This window comes from Meles meles, chromosome 14, assembly GCF_922984935.1.
Source record: "Meles meles chromosome 14, mMelMel3.1 paternal haplotype, whole genome shotgun sequence".
NCBI classification, from domain to species: Eukaryota; Metazoa; Chordata; class Mammalia; order Carnivora; family Mustelidae; genus Meles; species Meles meles.
In genome coordinates, this window is record NC_060079.1 from 23,350,858 (window position 1) to 23,373,224 (window position 22,367).

General features: G+C 43.1%; 1 protein-coding gene across 1 annotated transcript in view; it reads left to right on the forward strand.

Moving 5' to 3' along the window:
* The window catches only part of LOC123925073 (guanylate cyclase soluble subunit beta-2-like), a 44,103-nt gene extending 37,404 nt beyond the window's left edge, over positions 1–6,699 (forward strand). The window contains exon 14 of the mRNA XM_045978195.1: positions 6,423–6,699. Coding sequence (XP_045834151.1) covers positions 6,423–6,568 — 146 coding nt within the window. The 3' untranslated portion in view covers positions 6,569–6,699. The remainder of the gene's footprint in view (positions 1–6,422) is intronic.
* The last annotated feature ends 15,668 nt before the right edge of the window (positions 6,700–22,367 follow it).

Genomic DNA, 22,367 nt, shown 5'->3' on the forward strand with positions numbered 1-22,367 from the left:
CACGCATTTCCCTCTGACTTGGTTCCCAGATGCGGGAAGCAGGCATCTCCCCACCTCCCGCTCCCCGTGAGGACCACCACTTCTGAAACATATATTCCAGCCTTCGCAGCACAGGGAGCTGCAGAGGTTAGACATGAACCCCAGAGACCCCTCTCTGAGGGCCAGCTGTGATGTGGTGCTCACCACTTCCCTCAGCCCTCTTGCAAAGGGGGGGCTCACTGCATCTCTGTAGGAAGTGTCTGCCCTGGTGATAGGAAACCCTCCAGCAGGACCCAGGCCTGCAGGCTGCACCCAGGACCTCATTTGCACTTCAATACCATGCTTTTCTTTGACTCCACTAGGAACTGGGTGTTAGATGTGTCAGTGGGGGAGACTCCCCGGGGCAATTAACCGGGAGTATTGAGCCAGAGAGAAATCAGTGTGCGTTGACTCAGATATTTGAGCACCACCTTTCAGTATTGACTCAAAAATTGGCCTTCCAGCTGTCCCTGCTGGCAGGCTCTTCTGGCATCTCGTCAGACCGTTAATGTGTTTTTCAAATTTCAACTTGCTTCAACTTGTCTCCTAACTGATTCTCCCGACAATTAGAATAATGGGTTCCAGGCTAACCTGCACACAGCACTCAGGCACGTGGCCCAGGCTCCTCTCTGGAGGTGACCCCTTCTTATAAATCAGTCCAAGGGGGTCCCCTTGCTGGACTAATGGCAGGCTAGGTCAGTTTTGGAGGACTTCTTCCACCCGCTCCTAATTGTTCCTCTGGAGCATATCAGTGGTGGGAGTCTCTGTCAAGAGTTCAGTGGTCTACCGGCTGCGGGCTTTGCCGAGTCCCTCAAATCCTGATGGGAAGAACTTCCCCACCCCCAGCAAGCCCCCTGGTGAGTGAGTCTTGCCTGAGTTTGCAGGTCGCTGTCCCTCGCTTTGCAGCCTTTTGACAATACAAGTGCCTTTCCCAGACACGTCCGGGGGAGCTGGGGCCCCGGCTGGTTGGGAGTCAGGCAGGGTAAGGAGGCTGGGCCTGTATTCCTGGCCCCCCAGGCCTTTCAGCAGCAGGGCTTGCTAAGGCCTTCTTCCTAAGCGTGGCTGCCAGATCTTCCCAACCTTTTCTACTCGGGGCTGACGAATGGCAGAGTTGTTTCGTTTGTTTTTGCTAGAGGACTGGTCTTCGTATTTATTTATTAATATGGAAGTAGAGTTGACACACAATGCCACCTCAGCTTCAGGGGTACACCACAGTGACTGGACAAGTGTCTACATACATTATGCAGTGCTCACCCCTGTGTAGCCTCCATTGACTGTGTTATTACAGTACCATTGATGATAGTCCCTATGCTGTGCCTTCTATCCCTGAGGCACAGCTGTTTTTAACCTCAGTCTTTCTAGAAGTTGAGTTGTTAACCCACCAATGTTCTGTAGAAGGAAGATCCTGGGACGTATGAACCAACTCTGGGCAAATGAGGAGTTTACTAATGGAAGGACACTGTTAGCGGCAGGGAGGGCTTCTAAAGCCCCTTTGTTGCTGGGATTGTTATCATCGATGGGGAAGTGGCCTCGGGAGTTGGTGGGCATGGGAGGCAATGGGTGGCAAGGCATCAGACTCAGATGGCTGGGCGCCTCCCCAGAAGTGACTCAGAAGGCTCAGAGAGAGTCTGTCAACTCTGGTTTATTAGTTAACCACCTCCGAAGGGCATTTTGATGAGCTGCCAGGCTAGGGGACCACCATCATGATGGAATGAGAATTAGCTGGAAATCAGAATTCCTGGGCCCATGTCCACGGCTTGTTGCCCAGTAACCGACTGTGTCACTTTGGGCAAGTCCTCTTTGCTTCACTTTCTCAACCCGAAAGCAGAATGCCCGCTTTACCCAGTCTCTTTGAGGAATGTATGAGATGCTGTGTATTATCTGGAAGCTGTGAGGTGTGGAAGACATGACCCATGCGCCAACCGCTTTGTCAATTAGGGACCCTAACATTGGGAATTCACTCGCTTAACAAATAAGTGATGGCAGGAACAGGCAGATCAAGGGGGTGGCCTCTGCTCTGATCTCTAGAGAATGCAGGGGCTTCTGGAAGCTGGAGATTTGGTTCCTCCAGGTCATGGCCCCTTTGCCCATGGATAGAAATAGGAGAAAAAGGGGAGGGCGATTCTAGAATGGCAACCACTCTCACTAAACCTGGAGACCCCATTGCACCATTTGTATAACAAGGTTAAAATTCTCTCACTGGTGAAGTTTCCCCTCAAAAAGATCACTTCTAGAATTTGTGGCCCTTTTCTCTGTTCACATCTACAAACACTGTGGTGTGGTGAGCCTGACCTTCCCCCCAGAGCAGGTGGATTCATTGGAAAATAAATCCAGATGGAACCAAGTCAGAGGAGATAAAGTGTTTCTGCACACATGAAAACCATTCAGAGTAAAGTCCGGAAGGGGTGCAGGGTGAGAGGCACAGGTGGGAAGGGACCCCCAATGGGAGGACCCATGTGGGAAGCATCCAAATTGGGTGAAGTCTTGAGGATGACTGAGAAGAACCAACAGAGAGTCAGACTTAAGTTTCAAGACGAAGACGTCACCCCCATAATGGAAAATCAGTACTGAAACCAAGACTCAGTTTCCCACATCTTATTCTATCTATGATAGATGAAGAATGAAGACCAGGAATTATTGCCATCACAAATGTAAGAATTCCTTCTTATAACCCCATGTCATACCCTTTATGATTCATAGAGTCCTGTCCGTAATGACCAGCCAGTGACCCAAAGTACTCGTTTATTTCCCAAGGCAGCAACCTTTCCTCAGATTCCTCTTTGTTCTCACCGCCGCACTATGACATCCCCCAATTTCATATTTGACAACACCGCTAAGCAATGGTTGTTTTCCAAACAGGGGAAGATGATTTCTACCACAATTTAATTAATTTTCAATAGCTATTGAAGTGGGTTTCTGTGCTGCTTTTAATTCTTTCTTGGGCTGTGTTGGTTTGCTCAACTGAAGATTATTTTTTTATTTATATTATAGAAGGAATACTGAATTATTATTACTATCTTTAAACCAAAAAGTGCAGATAAATCCAAAGAAGAAAGCAAAATCACCCATAATTCCATCACCTGGAGAGACTAATACCAAATTTTGGGGGCCTATCTGCCAAACTTATGTATGTGAGGGTCCCATGGTGCATGTGTGATTGGGATTGTTACACATACACTGTTTTGTAACTTGAGATGTCATGAATTTCTTCCCTTTGAACATTTAAACACATTTCAAAACAGAAGAGGGAAACGAAGAAGACACGATGTGCCCACTGTGGTACAGTTTTTTCCCACGTGACTCATGCTGTTTGCTGCACATCTCAAGTCACATTTTGCATCGCATCAAGTGGAAACTCCAATTATTTTGCACTTCTGCAAATTTGTAATACATTTGGGATGTCTCTGATGTTCTGTGAGTCTTAAAGTTGCCTCTGAATTTTCTGAGAGACTAATCGAGTTCAACCTGAGTTTTGGTGTTTAGATAGAAGATGTACACTGGAATTCTCAATCAGAAAACTTAATTAATGATGACACCACATTTTATAAGTATGCCCAATAATGAGCGTTAACTGTAGCAAGATGATGGTACTAATAGGCTGTCCTTGGGGGTTGTGAGCCTTGGTCTTCTAAGAGTAAGATGATGAGTGAGAATTCATCTCCAGCAAACAAGAAAATTCTTCCACCATCTGAAGTGTAGAATTGATTGGGGTAAAATGTCAAATATATATATGTGTAGAAATTCCAGGAGAGTCTTGCAATTCCATACTGATCAAGTCTTGTTTGAATCATCAGGTGGCATTGGCTCAAATTGACAAGGTCATGTTCGGTTAGTTAGCTTTCAATAATGCTGTTGCTATTCTCCCAACACCAGGCTAGCTGGCCATTTTTTTTCCTCTTGTCCATCGGGGACTTTTCCCTCAAGGACAGAAAAGGGAAAGAAGAGAGTTTAATAAAAGTGCAAGGGAAACATGGGTAGACATGGAAGAGAAAGAGGACCACAATTAAGACACAAGTGAGGAAGTAAAAAAAAAAAAAGTCCTGGTTAGAAGAAAGAAGAATATGCTGTGGGAGCAAGAGACATGAAGGGGGGGGGGGGGAGTTGAAAACTTTTTGAGAAATTAGGAGGAAGGAAAACGTGAGAAAGTGTGGAATAACAGGTAGGCTAAAGGGTCTATGAGATATTCCTTCCTAGTGTTGAGTTTACTTCCAAAATTCTTTGTGAGAGGTAAAGCCAGAAAACAGATGAGTCGTCTTCACCACAAAGTAACTGTGGTGCTTTCTGGAAGCAGGGGCACATCATACACAGAGCCTGCCTGTGGATAACTAAAGATAAAGGTTTCCTTTGTTGCAATCCCTTGTTTTAGTGACTCCAACCCCTTTTGTTTGTTTTGTATTTTGGTTTGTTTGGTTTGTATTCTTGTTTGGGTGACCCCCACTTTTTGTACAATTCCAAAGACACAAACCACATTTCGGCACTCACAAGACTATCTTGTGGAGGTGTTCTCTTATAGGTTCTCATAACAACTCTAGGAGTTCAGTGGAAGGCAGATGTATGGTGCAGTAATCCTTTTACATCTGGAGAAACTGAGGCATGGAGGGACATTAGATGGGGAGAGTTCAGTTGCCCCTTTTAGGGCTGATGGGCAGTGACAGAGCAGGGGCAACCATGTCTTCTCAACAGAAATAGTTACATTTCTACCTGTAATCAACTCTTGTCCCCTCTCCTTGCCATGATACCACAATGAAACCAATCGCAAACTTTGCAAACACACTGTCCTTATCGCTAATCTTGCATATTTCCATTTTGGAAAAATTGTGTTCCTTTAAAAATGGTAATAGTGCTTATTTTTCAAAGAAAAGACATATCACAATAAACTTTGATTCAAAGTGAAAGGGATAAATGGTTTGGGAATAATAAAACTCATAGAGAATCAGCAAAAAAACCAGAAGCAGCATATAATTAACGGTTGCCAAAGAGCATAAAATATTGCTAACCGTGATTCAGTATTTTGCAATTCAGGGGGAGGAGGGGGAGGACATACTACAGAGCTCAAATGAATATGTAGCCAGTGACATCTCCACTGAAGGAACACCCCTTTGGCCATACTCTATAAAATGCCACATTTTAGGGTCTCCCGAACCCCGATTCCTTGTCAGAGTAGCCCTAACGTATGCATGAGTGGCGTACTTCATATGACTCATCACCCAGAGGTGGCCCAGTGAGCTGGTTCTAGATGGCCCATGATCTCCCTCCTTGTGTGCTCCAGGCTCCTTTCCCAAATTCTCAGCTCATCCTGGGTTAGAGAGAGGGGAGAGACTGGGGACAGGCCCAGGAGCCCCAATTTTCCCACATGTTCCTTAGTGACTAGTACCTTAGCAAATTATTTGTGCTGGAAACTAACCATAGCTTTTAGGATCTGAAAACAAGGTGAATCACTGATCCGGTTTCTAGAAGAAGTCTGAAGAGCTAAGGGCGCCTTCTGGTGAAAGATGTCATACATTAATCTGGGAACATATGGCTGAAGTGAGAAGCTCGTCCTGCGTTTCCTGATTTCTAGAGCCCTAGAGCCACAAATCTATTATGTGAACCTCTCTGAACTCAAATGTCTCTGGAACAATGATCAGTGTAAAAAAAAAAAAAAAAAAAGAGAGAGAGAAAGAAAGAAAAGAAGTGGGAATGATACGTGACTTGAAAATCTTAGATGCTAACCTTTCCAAATGAAACCGCAGGGCAAGCAGGATGAAGGGGAGACAATCTTCCAACAGCCTTCTCCTTTCCATTTTTTTCTCTGAGTCCTGCTCCCTCTCTCCCTCCTTCCTTGTGTGGCTCGGTCCCTGAGGTAGTTCTTTTCCAGTGCCTTCTCTCTGGGCTCCCTTCCAAACTTAGAATAAGAACCAGCATCTTGAGTTTGTACTCTGTGTTATCATTGTGTTTATCACTTTCTGTAAACCATCTGCTTTGCTTATTACCACACCTTGGAGGTAGGTGTAATCATCATCTCTCCACTTTTCAGATGAGGACAAATGAGGCCCCAAGGGGTTAAGCATGAACTGTGGCCGGGTTGGGTGTGATCCTTGGCCTGTGTGATTCTGATGCTTGGACCTCACAGACAGTCACAGGGCCAGCAAAGTCTGGAGGCTTGGGGCTGTTCTGTGAGTTATGTCCAAGTAAAGAGCTGGTCTGTGACCAACAAGATGACACAATGTGGGACAGAAGAAATACGATGCCGACGAGGCTGAGGTCTACTTCTTCTTCCAAAGACAATTTCCTGCTCGGAAGGCAGGAGAGGAAGCCCAGGGTGGCCGCATTGTTTGCTGGGGTCTGGCTGGGACAGAAACCCCCTGACCACCGAGACCAGTCTGAAGCTTGACTGACCGGCTCACCTCATTGTCTCGTTTCAGCTTCTGAGGAACCCACCCCTGAAGGGAGTTCAGTAACAGGGCAGGATTCTGTGGAGGCCGCTGAGAGACAACCGTCTTCAGAGCGGACAGAGACACCTCACTTTCCTAATGATGCTCTGCCGTCTGCTTTCTGTGCTCTCTTGTGACGCAGGAAAAACAAACCCCCCGCTTCACTTCTCCCCTACTCGGTTTTATGGAGACAAAGAAAAGTAACTTCTTTTCATTTTTCAGCTCAAAACTTCTTAAGCTGCGTCTCTTCCTCATGGTCCCTTTGAGAATAAAAGTCTAGAAATGAAACACAATTCTGACAAGTTTGGAAAATGTGCTTTTACAATTCTCAGTTCAAAGCCAACCTCCCCCCTCCCGACGTTGAGACTGAGTCCTGTTTGTTCCCACAGACCGGCTGTGGGGCCTCTTTTCTGTTTTCTTCTACCAGGGGTGAACGGCTTTCATGCTCTCATCGCTATGGTTCCACTGAGTCTTCGCCTCTGAGCAAAAGCCCCAGTGGCCAACTTCAGAGGACATCCTGACCTCTGAGCGCCTCGTGTGCAAAGTCTTGTTTTAAATGACGGTGGGAGGGCGGGGGGAAGAGGAGGCGGAGGAAAAAGCCCCAGACCCCGCAGTTTATAAATCACCCCATAACACAGCCGGGATGTGAAAGGCACCGGGCCAGGGGTTGTGAAAGGAAACAATTTTCATTCCCAGCCCTGGGAATTATGTGAAGCAATAGAACAAAAGCGGCATTCCCCAGGGCTTTTCGGAGAGTAAGATGGAGGGGAAAATGTAAAAATCACAGGAAGAGCAGAGCTAGGAAAGATACGGAAGCAAAGCAGAACGCAGCCAGACACCCAGCTTCCTCGGCCAGCTGCCTTCAGGACCCAGAAGGCTCTTCTAGGTGTCTTGCTGTGGGGATGGAAACACCTTCTGCCTCGAAGAGTTTTGGGATGTTCTCAGAGGCTTGGTGGTGGGGAGCGGACGGGAAGCAGAGATGTGGGTACGGGCTATGCATCTGCATTTGGGGATGAACAAAAAATTGCTTCTGTTTTACCTAGATAATAAAGAAAAGCTGAAGGCACACGTGATGTTGTGATTCACCCTCGCTAGGACCTTACTCGGCCCAAGAGGCATTGAGTGTTTTCAACCATTCCCAGGAAAGCATGGGCAGGACTTGACTGCCCCCAGCTAATCCCAGGGGCAGAAGGGGAAGGGAAGGCAACAAGAGTTGAATTCCCTGCCCGGCGCTTCCGGGAGGCAACTGTTTCTTGTGTCTGGAAACAGGTAGGTGTGACCCATAGTTCAGCAAGGTTACAGCGAGTCAGGGTATGCTGAGTGCAAGGGGCAGAGTCAAGAGATGTGGGTTCTTGTCCTGACTCTACTGCTCAGTCTCTTGGTAACTCAGCCTCATGCACTATGAAACAGGCTTAGTGACAGCAGTCCTGCCTACCTCCAATGTTTTCTTGGTGAAGATTCAGTAAAATACAAGAGCACAAATAGGCCCACAAGGCTCAGAGTAATACTACTAATAATTATTAACCATCAAACACATGCTAGGCCTCATATATGTTACATGTTACTTCTGTTCCTGGCAACAATCCCATACCAAGTCAGCTCTTCCAGGCCCTACTCCACAGATGAAGAAACAAATTCAGGGAGATCCAGTAGCCTGAGACCACATGGCTGATGCTGGCCAAGTGCCTGAGCAAGATACATGCTGCTCAATGTTAGGACATCAAAACATGCAGGACGACCTGGGGGTATGGACCCTGGAGCCAGGTAGAGCCAGCTTTCAATCCTGGCCCTACCACTTACCAGTTGTGTGAGTTTGGGAACGTTGCTTAGCATCTCTGTGCTTCAGTGTCCCCATTGTAAAATGGGGATAATTAGAGGACCTGCCTCGTAGGGATGTCAGATATATACACAAAGCATTTAGAAGAGTTATCCACACTTTGCAAGCCCTTTTTAAGGGCTAGGATTTTTTTTTTTTTAAATGCTCTTAGTAAGTGATTTCCCTGCAGAGAAAATGATCGAGCTCATGATTCTTACCTCCCCTGTGTACTTCCCTTCAAAGTCCTTTAGCTCAGCTGTAAGCAAGAACCCACCCAAGACCATGAACCCTGGTAAGTGGTAGCACTGTTGGAGAGAGGAGCCAAATGGTTGTTTGGTAGAGTGGCAGCTTTTTGTTTTGTTTTTGGAAGAAGAGCAGGGGCCCGCAGCCTGGGCTCCCAGCCGGTAGCTTGCCTGGCTTCATTGGCCCATACAATATGCCACTTCACTGCCTAGTTATACCCAAGATGACCAGAAATTGGGAAGCAGGTGCCCTTGCCCTGGTTGAAAATGGCGCAGATTCTGTTCAGTGTTTATTATGACTGGAATCATTATTTCCAGCTCTAAATGAATGACCACATCCTGCACCGGGTATCCTTCTGGAGCCTACTGTTGACTCCGGAGTAAACACTGGCGGAGACCAAATTCAGGTGCCCAGGGAAACCCAGCCAGGCTACTGACATGCTCTGTGAGCCCCTGGCACTCTCAAGAGAGCCTTCCTTCTTGGATGTGCTTCTCTGTGTGGGAGCCCTCGGGAGCCCACATGCCAAGCTGGGGGGTGTGAACATCCATGAGGAGGGGAGCTCAGCGTGGGGGATGGCTGCACCCCTGCACGCCGCTGCAAGGGCTACGCTCCAACAACATCTGGTGGTCAGCCTGATGTCCATCCGCCGAACATCTGGCTGTCACTCCAGAAACAGACTGTTGTTTATGGGCCACAAATGCTTTGCTAGGCAGGGAAGGCACGATGAGTCCACGCTAAGCCCCTTCCAGGCTATAGGACCTTGGAGGAGAGGCACTCCCCTACACACACCTAGAGCCTGTTAGGTTCATTTCAGGTGGCAACCCCATCTGGCTCCAGCCCCTCAGCTCTCTGCACTCCAGGCCATGGTTCTGGGCACAGCAGACTCAGACCCAAGCAGATGGCTGGTCCGGCTTCTGACCCAGTCTGGCTAGCCAAGCACTGTTACAGAATCACTGGCATCCAGCCCACCAAGAGAGGTGGACACATTCATTAGTAAGAACTTGAAAACATCATCCACCTTCCTTCCCTAAGGAGCCCAGGGCTTAATGGAGAGCTGTTACAGCCAGTCCCGCCCCACCTCCCAATCCTAGTACACCAAGTCTCTGGAGATGAAGTTCATGGACGCAGGTGGAGGGGACACCAGTACACCAGGATGTCCCTTCTGCTGCCCCTGTCCCCATCTACCCGGCTTTCTCTCGGGTCATCTGAGCCTGGTTTCTGAATGCTGGGAGCCTGGCAGGGGCTGGGGTCTCACCCCTCCTCTAGGTACCACTGCTAATTCTTTACAGCAAGCCAGACTCCCCACCCCTTCTTTCTCACCCTGTCTTTTTTTCCAACTTTCCTTCAGCTGGAGCTGTGTGTGAGAGAAAGAAGGCGAATCATGTGCCTGGTGGAGGAATGAGATCATTTCTCTCCCTCTTAGCAGGCTTGCTGTCTGCTAGTCGGGGTTACTGGAAGAAAGCGGGAAAGCTTGATTTCCACAGAGAGCCATCTGGCTCCACCAGACTCACGCTGATGCTAATCTGTGGGTTTCTTTTTCTTTATTCTTTTTTTTTTTTAATTTTTAAATTTTTTGTTCCTGGGCATGCTTCATCCGCAGCTGCACTCAGACCTGGTCCATCTGAAGGCAAGCGTGCATTCGGTGCCTGTGTTTTTTACACCATTACGCACGCCCTGTCCCCTTGTAGGTGTCAGGACACCATTGTTACCACTGGTGGGTCTATGTAGTTGTAATGTCAGCACTGTACTTTCAAATGGAAATCAGGCAATTATGCTCCCCATGGAGAAATCTGACAGATGCAGAAGTTTTATACCGCTGGCTGTGCCATGGGGACAAAGGCGACCCGCGCTCCCAGGAGATGGGGAAATAAACAGAATATGCTTTAAGGGCGCAGAAAAATCTAGGAACTGTGGGATGGGAGTTCATAGATCCCGTGGCTGTTTAACTTCCAAACAGGCTCATGATAGGTCGATGAGCTGCTGAACCCATCCGTGTGAAGGTGGCATTAGCATCCCCGGTACAATGTGTATTCAGACACCGGCGGATGCTGCTCTGTGCATCTGTTTCTCCGTTTCCAAATACACAGCTTCAGAGTGTTTGCCCTTGTTTTGCTTCCCTCTCACAGAGGGCTCAGGTTGGACTATAGAGAAGAGGAGCTGCTTGCAGCCCAAGGTCTGTGGGATGGAGCTGCTTCCTGTCAACATTCAGTGTTAGATAGGCAGGTGCTCATGCTGGAAAATGTGGCAGCTACATTATCATGGCTGGAACTGGCCGTGTACTTGGCATGTGCCCAGCCCGAGCCAAGTGCTCTGGTCCTATGAGCATGAGGTAGGTACCCGATTTTACGGGTGAGGAAAAAGGAACAGGGACTCCTGGATGGCTCAGTCAGTTAAGCGTCTGCCTTCCGCTCAGGTCACGATCCCGGGATCCTGGGATCAAGCCCCACATTGGGCTCCCGGCTCTGTGGGGAGCCTGCTTCTCCCTTTACCTCTCTCTCTTTCACGAATAGATAAATAAAATATTTTAAAAATGAACGAAAGAGGGACAGAGCTAAGTGCGAGAACTGGGCTTTAGTTCTAGACCCCTCCCTACCCCCTGCCCCACCCCACGCCACCTATGGTCTTGGCTCTGGCGGTTTGGCTGCAGCCTCACTAATGGTTCAACGGAGAGTGGTGGGGGTGGGGGTGTGTGGGGTGGGTGGAGAGGCACACTCGCTCATGTGCTCTTGACAAAGCCCGTGATGTCAGACACATATAGTTGGAGCGAACCAAATAGGAGAGACCTAAATAAAGGTTAAAACTTAATGTTTCCCAGTAGATATCCAGCAGTGGAAATGAATGATTCATTTGGAGCCTGAAACATGCAGTAAGATTCATCACTCAATGTATCTAAAAATGAGTTTAAATTCACTTCTATTATCAAAAAGTGAAGTGCCCCCAAATCCTGGTCATCGCTTTCTTCTGTAGAGGAAGAAACAACTAGCAGCGGGCTTTGGCTCATGGCTTTGGACTTCAGGAGTCCCTGAATTTCCCTACCACGTGGCTGACTTGGACTAACATGAAAGCTGAAGACAAACATAATCGAGAGAAAAGGGAAGACATTTTATTTTTCTGAAAACATATTTGTAAACTAAGCATATGACAAAATTAATAAAACAGCTGTATATAGTAATTGCTGCTACTTTTCCAAATCAACAGGTGCCATTTTGAAAGTCCACGAAACACCACTGCAGGGAGAAAACACTAATGGGACAAAATCAGAGGTTTCAGGAGATGAAATATTTACTAATTGGCTAGTGACTAATAAACAGCAGTCACACACATGGCACTCTCTGATTACCTTACCCAAGGGTGGAAAAACTAAGGGGATTCAAAACTTTTTAGACTGTTAGCTTTGTCTTAAGTTAGGAAAGAAATTAAATATCTGCTTATGGAAAAATTAGCTTTACTTTTTCCATCTCTATTGAGTATATTTGATTGAAAATACAAGAATAATAAGCTTGCATTGCAGAAATGAAAAGTATCGTTAAAGTAGTCTCATACATAATGACCTTAATCCAAAAGGGTTGAAGAAACTAGTGACAAGCATAAGAGACTGAAGCCACAAATCACTCAAGAGTAGGTCACTTAGGAGCCCAAAAAAGCAGCAGGAGACTTACCCCATGGGGGGTTGGATGAGCCAAGCTGAGTAAGCCCCAACACCAGCCCGGTCTTGTGTCATAGAGACCAAAAAGCACTAAGGACCCAAAGGAGGAAAAATAGGAGCAAAGAAAATGGGAAACTCGATATCAGCCACAGCAACTTCTTTCAGGATATGTCTCCAAAGGCCAAGGAAACAAAAGCAAAAATGAACTTTTGGAACTTCATCAAGATCAAAAGCTTCTGCACAGCAAAGGAAACAGTCAACAAAACAAAGAGGCAACCCACGGAATGGGAGAAGATATTTGCAAATGACAGTACAGACAAAAGGCTGATATCCAGGATCTATAAAGAACTCCTCAAACTCAACACACACAAAACAGATAATCATATCAAAAAATGGGCAGAAGATATGAACAGACACTTCTCCAACGAAGACATACAAATGGCTATCAGACACAAGAAAAAATGTTCATCATCACTAGCCATCAGGGAGATTCAAATTAAAACCACATTGAGATACCACCTGACACCAGTTAGAATGGCCAAAATTAGCAAGACAGGAAACAACGTGTGTTGGAGAGGATGTGGAGAAAGGGGAACCCTCTTACACTGTTGGTGGGAATGCAAGTTAGTGCAGCCACTTTGGAGAACAGTGTGGAGATTCCTGAAGAAATTAAGAATAGAGCTTCCCTATGACCCTGCAATTGCACTGCTGGGTATTTACCCCAAAGATAGAGATGTAGTGAAAAGAAGGGCCATCTGTACCCCAATGTTTATTGCAGCAATGGCTACGGTCGCCAAACTGTGGAAAGAACCAAGATGCCCTTCAACGGATGAATGGATAAGGAAGATGTGGTACATATACACAATGGAGTATTATGCCTCCATCAGAAAGGATGAATACCCAACTTTTGTAGCAACATGGACGGGACTGGAAGAGATTAAGCTGAGCGAAATAAGTCAAGCAGAGAGAGTCAAGTATCATATGGTCTCACTTATTTGTGGAGCATAACAAATAACATGGAGGACATGGGGAGATGGAGAGGAGAGGGAGTTGAGGGAAACTGGAAGGGGAGATGAACCATGAGAGACTATGGACTCTGAAAAACAACCAGAGGGTTTTGAAGGGGCGGGGGGGGTGGGAGGTTGAGGAACCAGGTGGTGGGTAATAGAGAGGGCACGTACTGCATGGAGCACTGGGTGTGATGCCAAAACAATGAACACTGTTATGCTGTAAATAAACAAATAAACAACAACAAAAAAAATTGGGAATTAAAAACTCTGAAAATCCAAAAGAGCTAAAGCAGAGGTTAGTTAGCCTCAAAATATATGTCATAGCTAATGTCATTCAATTTGTTAGTGTACAAGATCAGTTATTAGCATATAATATCTTTCCATAAAGAACTTGGCTTAATGTCTTCATCATAAGTTCTTTATATATCAAAAAGTATTTTTAATTAAACATTTGACAAAAAATAAATCAGTTCAGAGAAATCTCTAAAAAATTTTCAGATTCAACCATTTGCCATATAAAGGTTTTTTGTTTTTTTTTTAAAAAAACCTCTGAAGAGGAGTTTGGTTTGTTTTGCTTTTTTCTTCTCTTTAACACATTTATTTGAAAATATTATTGTAATCTTGTGATTGTGACATTTTCAAAGTGAGTATGATTGGCAAAATCAGAATTGATTTTGACCCAACTCTTCCAAAAACTAATGTGTGTGTGTGTGTGTGGTGTGTGTGTGTGTGTGTTTGAATATGAACCTGGCTCTCAGGTAACATGTATTGTAAATGTATTGTAATTCTGTATGTGACTTTGTGTGCATATCACCACAGTACTTAGCATCTTAAGAAAAGTGAAGCAGGTTGCTATCCAAAGAGGGTACAGTAGAAATGCGACAGTGCAGGAAAGCTTTCCACCAACCAATCTAGCAAAAACATATCAAATTTCTTTATACCTGATTATGGACAATATGCACTTTGAAAAACCATGCCATTTATTAGAAGAGGAAATAAACGAGACAGTGAGCAGACCATATAAAAATCACATGTGGGATTTTTCAGATCACACCTTTCACACCCTCGAGAAAAATCTTTTCAGAGGGCGTCCCAGTTACTCAGTTACTCGTGAGTCACAGACCTCAGCTGGACTGAGTTGAAATGATTGAAAGCCATTGGTTTAGATCAAAATGGTAATGGTAGTCATCTTTGGAAGCTAGAATTATGGGTGACTTCATTTTTCTTAATCATGAGTTTCTGAGTTTTCCAAGTAATAATGTGAAGCATTTACAGCATGATGTTTACATGAGTGGGCACTCGGGCCAAGCCATGAGATTTGGAGTCTGGCTCTATGGCTCATTGGCTTATCCAAAGCATTTTCCACCTTTGGGCTCTCCGTTTCATCTCTGAAGAACGGAAACCATCATAGGGCCTATTTCAAAAGTTGTTAGGATGACCACGGAGATAATGCTTGCAGAACACCTAGTATCTTCCATGTGTAACTAACTGTGCAATAAATGTTAACTATTTAAGAAAAATCCTTTCCTGGTCCACGTCTGTACAGTTTCTTACAGAAAGAGAGAAAGTGGAAACCCTAAGTCTCATTTATGAAGTCAGTATAATTTCCATATACCATCTCCCCTGATCCCTGGTGTACGTGAGCACCCCTTCTGTTCCTTCTCTTCTACAGTTCCCTGTGTTTTTCATTCATACATTCATTGCAACCTGATGCTAGTTTATTTGTTTATGTGTTCCGGAAGGAGCTGCCATGGTCGATTTCAAGCTACCCATGGTTTAACAAATGGCTTGGAAAACTCCTGAATATTTAACAGTTAGCATACCACTGGCTAATCTTCTATTTTGACAATTTTGACATATTGAAAATTGCATTTGAAATGGCACTTGAAGAAAAATAACCCCCTTCTCCATACTCTCAGACCATCACAAGTAGAACAATTAATTTGTAGGCAGTATTACTAGTGGGGGCCATTGGCTCTAACTAACCAGATGACCAAATGCACTATTTTCTGGGTTGATTTTTATTATTGTGATGGTGAAATGAAGATTTCTTGGAAACCAATGGGACTGTCAAAATAGAGCCCATCACATGGATCTCCAAATAGCTCCAGCACCCTGAGGAAATGAGCAGGGTTGAGCATCTTTGCATTTCTTTAAGATTTCCAAGTATTTTGTTTTCCAAACCCAAAAGTCAAAGTAACCTAAAAAGTCATATATTGAGATTGTTTTTCCTATCTCTCAATCTATCCACCTATTGCTCTCATTATAGATAAGCATTTTTAACCAATTTCTTGTTAATATTTTTTTTATGAAAATAGCCACAAAACACATGGGTGTTTTTATTCCCCACACCTACCGACTTTACACAAAAGATGTTATCTACATTGTTATACACTTGGTTTTTTCACTTAACAATAGAACCTGACATTTTTCCACATCAGTAGAGAATATCCTCACTCTTCTTTACAGCTGCATGTTTTCATTATGTGACACATTAAAGACAGCCCCATTTTCTTTGTTCCTCTTCCCCATGGAGAGGTAGATTCTACTTCCCTCCCCTTGAATATGTGTTGGTCTTAAATGATTTGTTCAATTAGCAGAATACAGTGCAAGTGAGCCTGTGTGTGGAGGTTAGGCATGAAGAGGCCGGCTGCCTCCACCTTCTGACACTCTCCTGGGAGAAAGATGCTGGGGGAGAAATCGGACTCCCCTGAGACCATCATGCTGTGTGGAAGCCAAGCTAGCCACGTGGGGAGACCACATGTGGAGAGGTGTTTGGTCAGTCCCTAGCTATTTTAGCCATGCCAGCCTGTGTGCCAGATGTGGCAGTGAAGACCGTGGAGGCCTCCCATGATCTCAGCCCGGCCACCATCTGACTTTAACCCCATGAGAAAGCCCAGCTGAGTCCAGCCAACCCACAGAACACTGAGCAAAGATGATGCATTTTTGTTCTAATCACTATATTTTGAGGTCGTTTGCTACATAGCAATTGGTAACCTGAACACAATATGCAGATGCACATAATCCACTTAATTAGCCCCTTCTAGATCAACATTCGGGTTGTTTCCCATCTTTTGTTATGTCAATCAGTGATGTCATGAATAATCTTACCTATATATTGTTTTGCACATGTGCAGGTTTATAAATTCCCAAAACTGGAATTAGTGAGTCAAAGAACATGCATTTGCAATTTGGTGCATTTTCTTTCATTTAAAGTGCCAAATCCTTGGCCATTTTCCTACTGGTTTGTTCTTTTATATCTCAGTTTCTAGAAAATGGGCTCTTTGATATGAGGTACAAATAGTTTTCCCCACTTGTCTTTTGACTTTGCTTATATTGATTTTTGCTAGGAAGAATTTTATTTTTAAGTCTCTCATATTTCTTCCATTTCTTTTTTCTTTTACCATTTGATCTTTGATCCATTTAGAATTCATCCTGATGCATCTAACTTTGTTTTCTAAATTAGTACTTTTGAAATCACATATTAAATAGGTTCATATTTTTGTTACTGATTTGAGATGTTACTTTTATCATATTCTAAATTTTAGTATGTATTTAGTTCTATCTGTAGTATTTTTATTCTGATTCTTTGTCTATTCATTTGATATCCCACTCTTAATTTTTGTAACCAAAAACTATCATTTAATATGTGAGATGACTAGTTAAGTGCCTTGTTAGTCTTGTTTCAAAGAATTCTTCTGAATAGTCTTCCTAATTAATTTTCTCATGTGAGCTTTAGAATCAATTTGTTGCATCACAAAATAATCTGGCAGTATACTAACTGGAATTACACACAGGGAGATTTAATTTAGGGAGACTTGCCATCTTTAGGAGGGTCACTTCTTTTATCCAAGCATGGTATGCCCGCTTTTGTTTAAAACTGCTTTTGTATCTTTCAAGATCAGTTTAAAGTTTTTGTTTCATAAAGATCTGGAACATTATCCTTGGTTATTTAGCTTTTTTGTTGTTATTCTAAGTGTAAAAAGGTCTTCCATTATATCTCCTAACCAGTTGTTTAAATGTATGAAAGCTTTTAAAAACTATTTATTGATTTTATGTTAAGCCATTTCATTAAATTCTTTTTTTTTTTTGTAGTCTTTTTCAGATGATCAATCTTACTGGGTCATCAAAGCATACAAATATTTAATTTGCAAATAATGATAATTTTATATCTTTTCAATTCTTATGGGCCTAATTTCTCTTTTCTGTTTATGACATTTTTAGCTTATTCTTGACTTTATTGGGAATGCTGTTGGTATTTTTCCTTTAAACATAACATTGACTTTCAACTTGGTTTATGTTAGCAAGTACATATCTGTTCCTATGCCACTGATTTTCTTTTTAGATCAATAGTGGAAGTTGAATTTTACTACACATCTTCAAATCATCTAAAGAGATAATACATAGTTTTTTCTTTGGTCATTTATATGGGAATTCATGTAAGTAGACTTCCTAAAATTGAACCATCTTTGCCTAGAATAAATCCCACTTTGTCATATTATTACTATGCTTTTAATGTGTCACTTGAGTCTATTTTGTAGAATTTTTTTTTTTTTTTTTTTTTTTAATATACTAATAATATTTATTTATTTTTTTTTCAGCATAACAGTATTCATTCTTTTTGCACAACACCCAGTGCTCCATGCAAAACGTGCCCTCCCCATCACCCACCACCTGTTCCCCCAACCTCCCACCCCTGACCCTTCAAAACCCTCAGGTTGTTTTTCAGAGTCCATAGTCTCTTATGGTTCGCCTCCCCTCCCCAATGTCCATAGCCCGCTCCCCTTCTCCCAATCCCACCTCCCCCCAGCAACCCCCAGTTTGTTTTGTGAGATTAAGAGTCATTTATGGTTTGTCTCCCCCCCAATCCCATCTTGTTTCATTTATTCTTCTCCTATCCCCCTACCCCCCCATGTTGCTTCTCCATGTCCTCATATCAGGGAGATCATATGATAGTTGTCTTTCTCCGATTGACTTATTTCACTAAGCATGATACGCTCTAGTTCCATCCACGTCGTCGCAAATGGCAAGATTTCATTTCTTTTGATGGCTGCATAGTATTCCATTGTGTATATATACCACATCTTCTTGATCCATTCATCTGTTGATGGACATCTAGGTTCTTTCCATAGTCTGGCTATTGTAGACATTGCTGCTATAAACATTCGGGTACACGTGCCCCTTCGGATCACTATGTTTGTATCTTTAGGGTAAATACCCAGTAGTGCAATTGCTGGGTCATAGGGTAGTTCTATTTTCAACATTTTGAGGAACCTCCATGCTGTTTTCCAGAGTGGTTGAACCAGCTTGCATTCCCACCAACAGTGGAGGAGGGTTCCCCTTTCTCCACATCCTCTCCAGCATCTGTCATTTCCTGACTTGTTAATTTTAGCCATTCTGACTGGTGTGAGGTGATATCTCATTGTGGTTTTGATTTGTATTTCCCTGATGCCGAGTGATGTGGAGCACTTTTTCATGTGTCTGTTGGCCATCTGGATGTCTTCTTTGCAGAAATGTCTGTTCATGTCCTCTGCCCATTTCTTGATTGGATTGTTTGTTCTTTGGGTGTTGAGTTTGCTAAGTTCCTTATAGATTTTGGATACTAGCCCTTTATCTGATATGTCGTTTGCAAATATCTTCTCCCATTCTGTCAGCTGTCTTTTGGTTTTGTTAACTGTTTCCTTTGCTGTGCAAAAGCTTTTGATCTTGATGAAATCCCAATAGTTCATTTTCGCCCTTGCTTCCCTTGCCTTTGCCGTTGTTCCTAGGAAGATGTTGCTGCGGCTGAGGTCGAAGAGGTTGCTGCCTGCGTTCTCCTCAAGGATTTTGATGGATTCCTTTCTCACATTGAGGTCCTTCATCCATTTGGAGTCTATTTTCGTGTGTGGTGTAAGGAAGTGGTCCAATTTCATTTTTCTGCATGTGGCTGTCCAATTTTCCCAGCACCATTTATTGAAGAGGCTGTCTTTTTTCCATTGGACATTCTTTCCTGCTTTGTCAAAGATTAGTTGACCATAGAGTTGAGGGTCGATTTCTGGGCTCTCTATTCTGTTCCACTGGTCTATGTGTCTGTTTTTGTGCCAGTACCATGCTGTCTTGATGATGACAGCTTTGTAATAGAGCTTGAAGTCCGGAATTGTGATGCCACCAACTTTGGCTTTGTTCTTCAATATTCCTTTGGCTATTCGAGGTCTTTTCTGGTTCCATATAAATTTGAGGATTATTTGTTCCATTTCTTTGAAAAAAATGGATGGTATTTTGATAGGGATTGCATTAAATGTGTAGATTGCTTTAGGTAGCATAGACATTTTCACAATATTTATTCTTCCAATCCAGGAGCATGGAACATTTTTCCATTTTTTTGTGTCTTCCTCAATTTCTTTCATGAGTACTTTATAATTTTCTGTGTATAGATTCTTAGTCTCTTTGGTTAGGTTTATTCCTAGGTATCTTATAGTTTTGGGTACAATTGTGAATGGGATTGACTCCTTAATTTCTCTTTCTTCAGTCTTGTTGTTGGTGTACAGAAATGCAACTGATTTCTGTGCATTGATTTTATATCCTGACACTTTACTGAATTCCTGTACAAGTTCTAGCAGTTTTGGAGTGGAGTCTTTTGGGTTTTCCACATATAGTATCATATCATCTGCGAAGAGTGATAGTTTGACTTCTTCTTTACCAATTTGGATGCCTTTAATTTCTTTTTGTTGTCTGATTGCTGAGGCTAGGACTTCTAATACTATGTTGAATAGCAGTGGTGATAATGGACATCCCTGCCGTGTTCCTGACCTTAATGGAAAAGCTTTCAGTTTTTCTCCATTGAGAATGATATTTGCGGTGGGTTTTTCATAGATGGCTTTGATAATATTGAGGTATGTGCCCTCTATCCCTACACTTTGAAGAGTTTTGATCAGGAAGGGATGCTGTACTTTGTCAAATGCTTTTTCAGCATCTATTGAGAGTATCATATGGTTCTTGTTCTTTCTTTTATTAATGTGTTGTATCACATTGATTGATTTGCGGATGTTGAACCAACCCTGCAGCCCTGGAATAAATCCCACTTGATCGTGGTGAATAATCCTTTTAATGTACTGTTGAATCCTATTGGCTAGTATTTTGGCGAGAATTTTTGCGTCTGTGTTCATCAAGGATATTGGTCTGTAGTTCTCTTTTTTGGTGGGATCCTTGTCTGGTTTTGGGATCAAGGTGATGCTGGCCTCATAGAATGAGTTTGGAAGTTTTCCTTCCATTTCTATTTTTTGGAACAGTTTCAGGAGAATAGGAATGAGTTCTTCTTTAAATGTTTGGTAGAATTCCCCTGGGAAGCCGTCTGGCCCTGGGCTTTTGTTTGTTTGGAGATTTTTGATGACTGTTTCAATCTCCTTACTGGTTATGGGCCTGTTCAGGTTTTCGATTTCTTCCTGGTTCAGTTGTGGTAGTTTATATGTCTCTAGGAATGCATCCATTTCTTCCAGATTGTCCAATTTGTTGGCGTAGAGTTGCTCATAGTATGTTCTTATAATTGTCTGTATTTCTTTGGTGTTAGTTGTGATCTCTCCTCTTTCATTCATGATTTTATTGATTTGGGTCCTTTCTCTTTTCTTTTTGATGAGTCTGGCCAGGGGTTTATCAATCCTATTGATTCTTTCAAAGAACCAGCTCCTAGTTTCATTGATTTTTTCTATTGTTTTTTTGGTTTCTATTTCATTGATTTCTGCTCTGATCTTTATGATTTCTCTTCTCCTGCTGGGTTTAGGGTTTCTTTCTTGTTCTTTCTCCAGCTCCTTTACGCGTAGGGTTAGGTTGTGTACTTGAGACCTTTCTTGTTTCTTGAGAAAGGCTTGTACCGCTATATATTTTCCTCTCAGGACTGCCTTTGCTGTGTCCCACAGATTTTGAACTGTTGTGTTTTCATTATCATTTGTTTCCATGAATTTTTTCAATTCTTCTTTAATTTCCTGGTTGACCCATTCATTCTTTAGAAGGATGCTGTTTAGTCTCCATGTATTTGGGTTCTTTCCAGCTTTCGTCTTGTGATTGAGTTCTAGCTTCAGAGCATTGTGGTCTGAAAATATGCAGGGAATAATCCTAATCTTTTGATACCAGTTGAGACCTGATTTGTGACCCAGGATGTGATCTATTCTGGAGAAGGTTCCATGTGCACTAGAGAAGAATGTGTATTCTGTTGCTTTGGGATGAAATGTTCTGAATATATCTGTGATGTCCATCTGGTCCAGTGTGTCATTTAAGGCCTTTATTTCCTTGTTGATCTTTGGCTTGGATGATCTGTCCATTTCAGTGAGGGGAGTGTTAAAGTCCCCTACTATTATTGTATTATTATTGATGTGTTTCTTTGATTTTGTTATTAATTGGTTGATATAGTTGGCTGCTCCCACGTTAGGGGCATAGATATTTAAAATTGTTAGATCTTCTTGTTGGACAGACCCTTTGAGTAGGATATAGTGTCCTTCCTCATCTCTTATTATAGTCTTTGGCTTAAAATCTAATTGATCTGATATAAGGATTGCCACTCCAGCTTTCTTCTGATGCCCATTAGCATGGTAAATTGTTTTCCACCCCCTCACTTTAAATCTGGAGGTGTCTTCGCGTCTAAAATGAGTTTCTTGTAGGCAACATACTGATGGGTTTTGTTTTTTTATCCATTCTGATACCCTGTGTCTTTTGATTGGGGCATTTAGCCCATTAACATTCAGGGTAACTATTGAGAGATATGAATTTAGTGCCATTATTAGCCTGTAAGGTGACTGTTACTGTATATTGTCTCTGTACCTTTCTGATCTACTACTTTTAGGCTCTCTCTTTGCTTAGAGGACCCCTTTCAATATTTCCTGGAGAGCTGGTTTGGTGTTTGCAAATTCTTTCAGTTTTTGTTTGTCCCAGAAGCTTTTTATCTCTCCTTCTATTTTCAATGATAGCCTAGCTGGATAGAGTATTCTTGGCTGCATGTTTTTCTCGTTGAGTGCTCTGAATATATCATGCCAGCTCTTTCTGGCCTGCCAGGTCTCTGTGGATAAGTCTGCCGCCAATCTAATATTTTTACCATTGTATGTTACAGACTTCTTTTCTCGGGCTGCTTTCAGGATTTTCTCTTTGTCACTAAGACTTGTCAATTTTACTATTAGGTGACGGGGTGTGGACCTATTCTTGTTGACTTTGAGGGGGGTTCTCTGCATCTCCTGGATTTTAATGCTTGTTCCCTT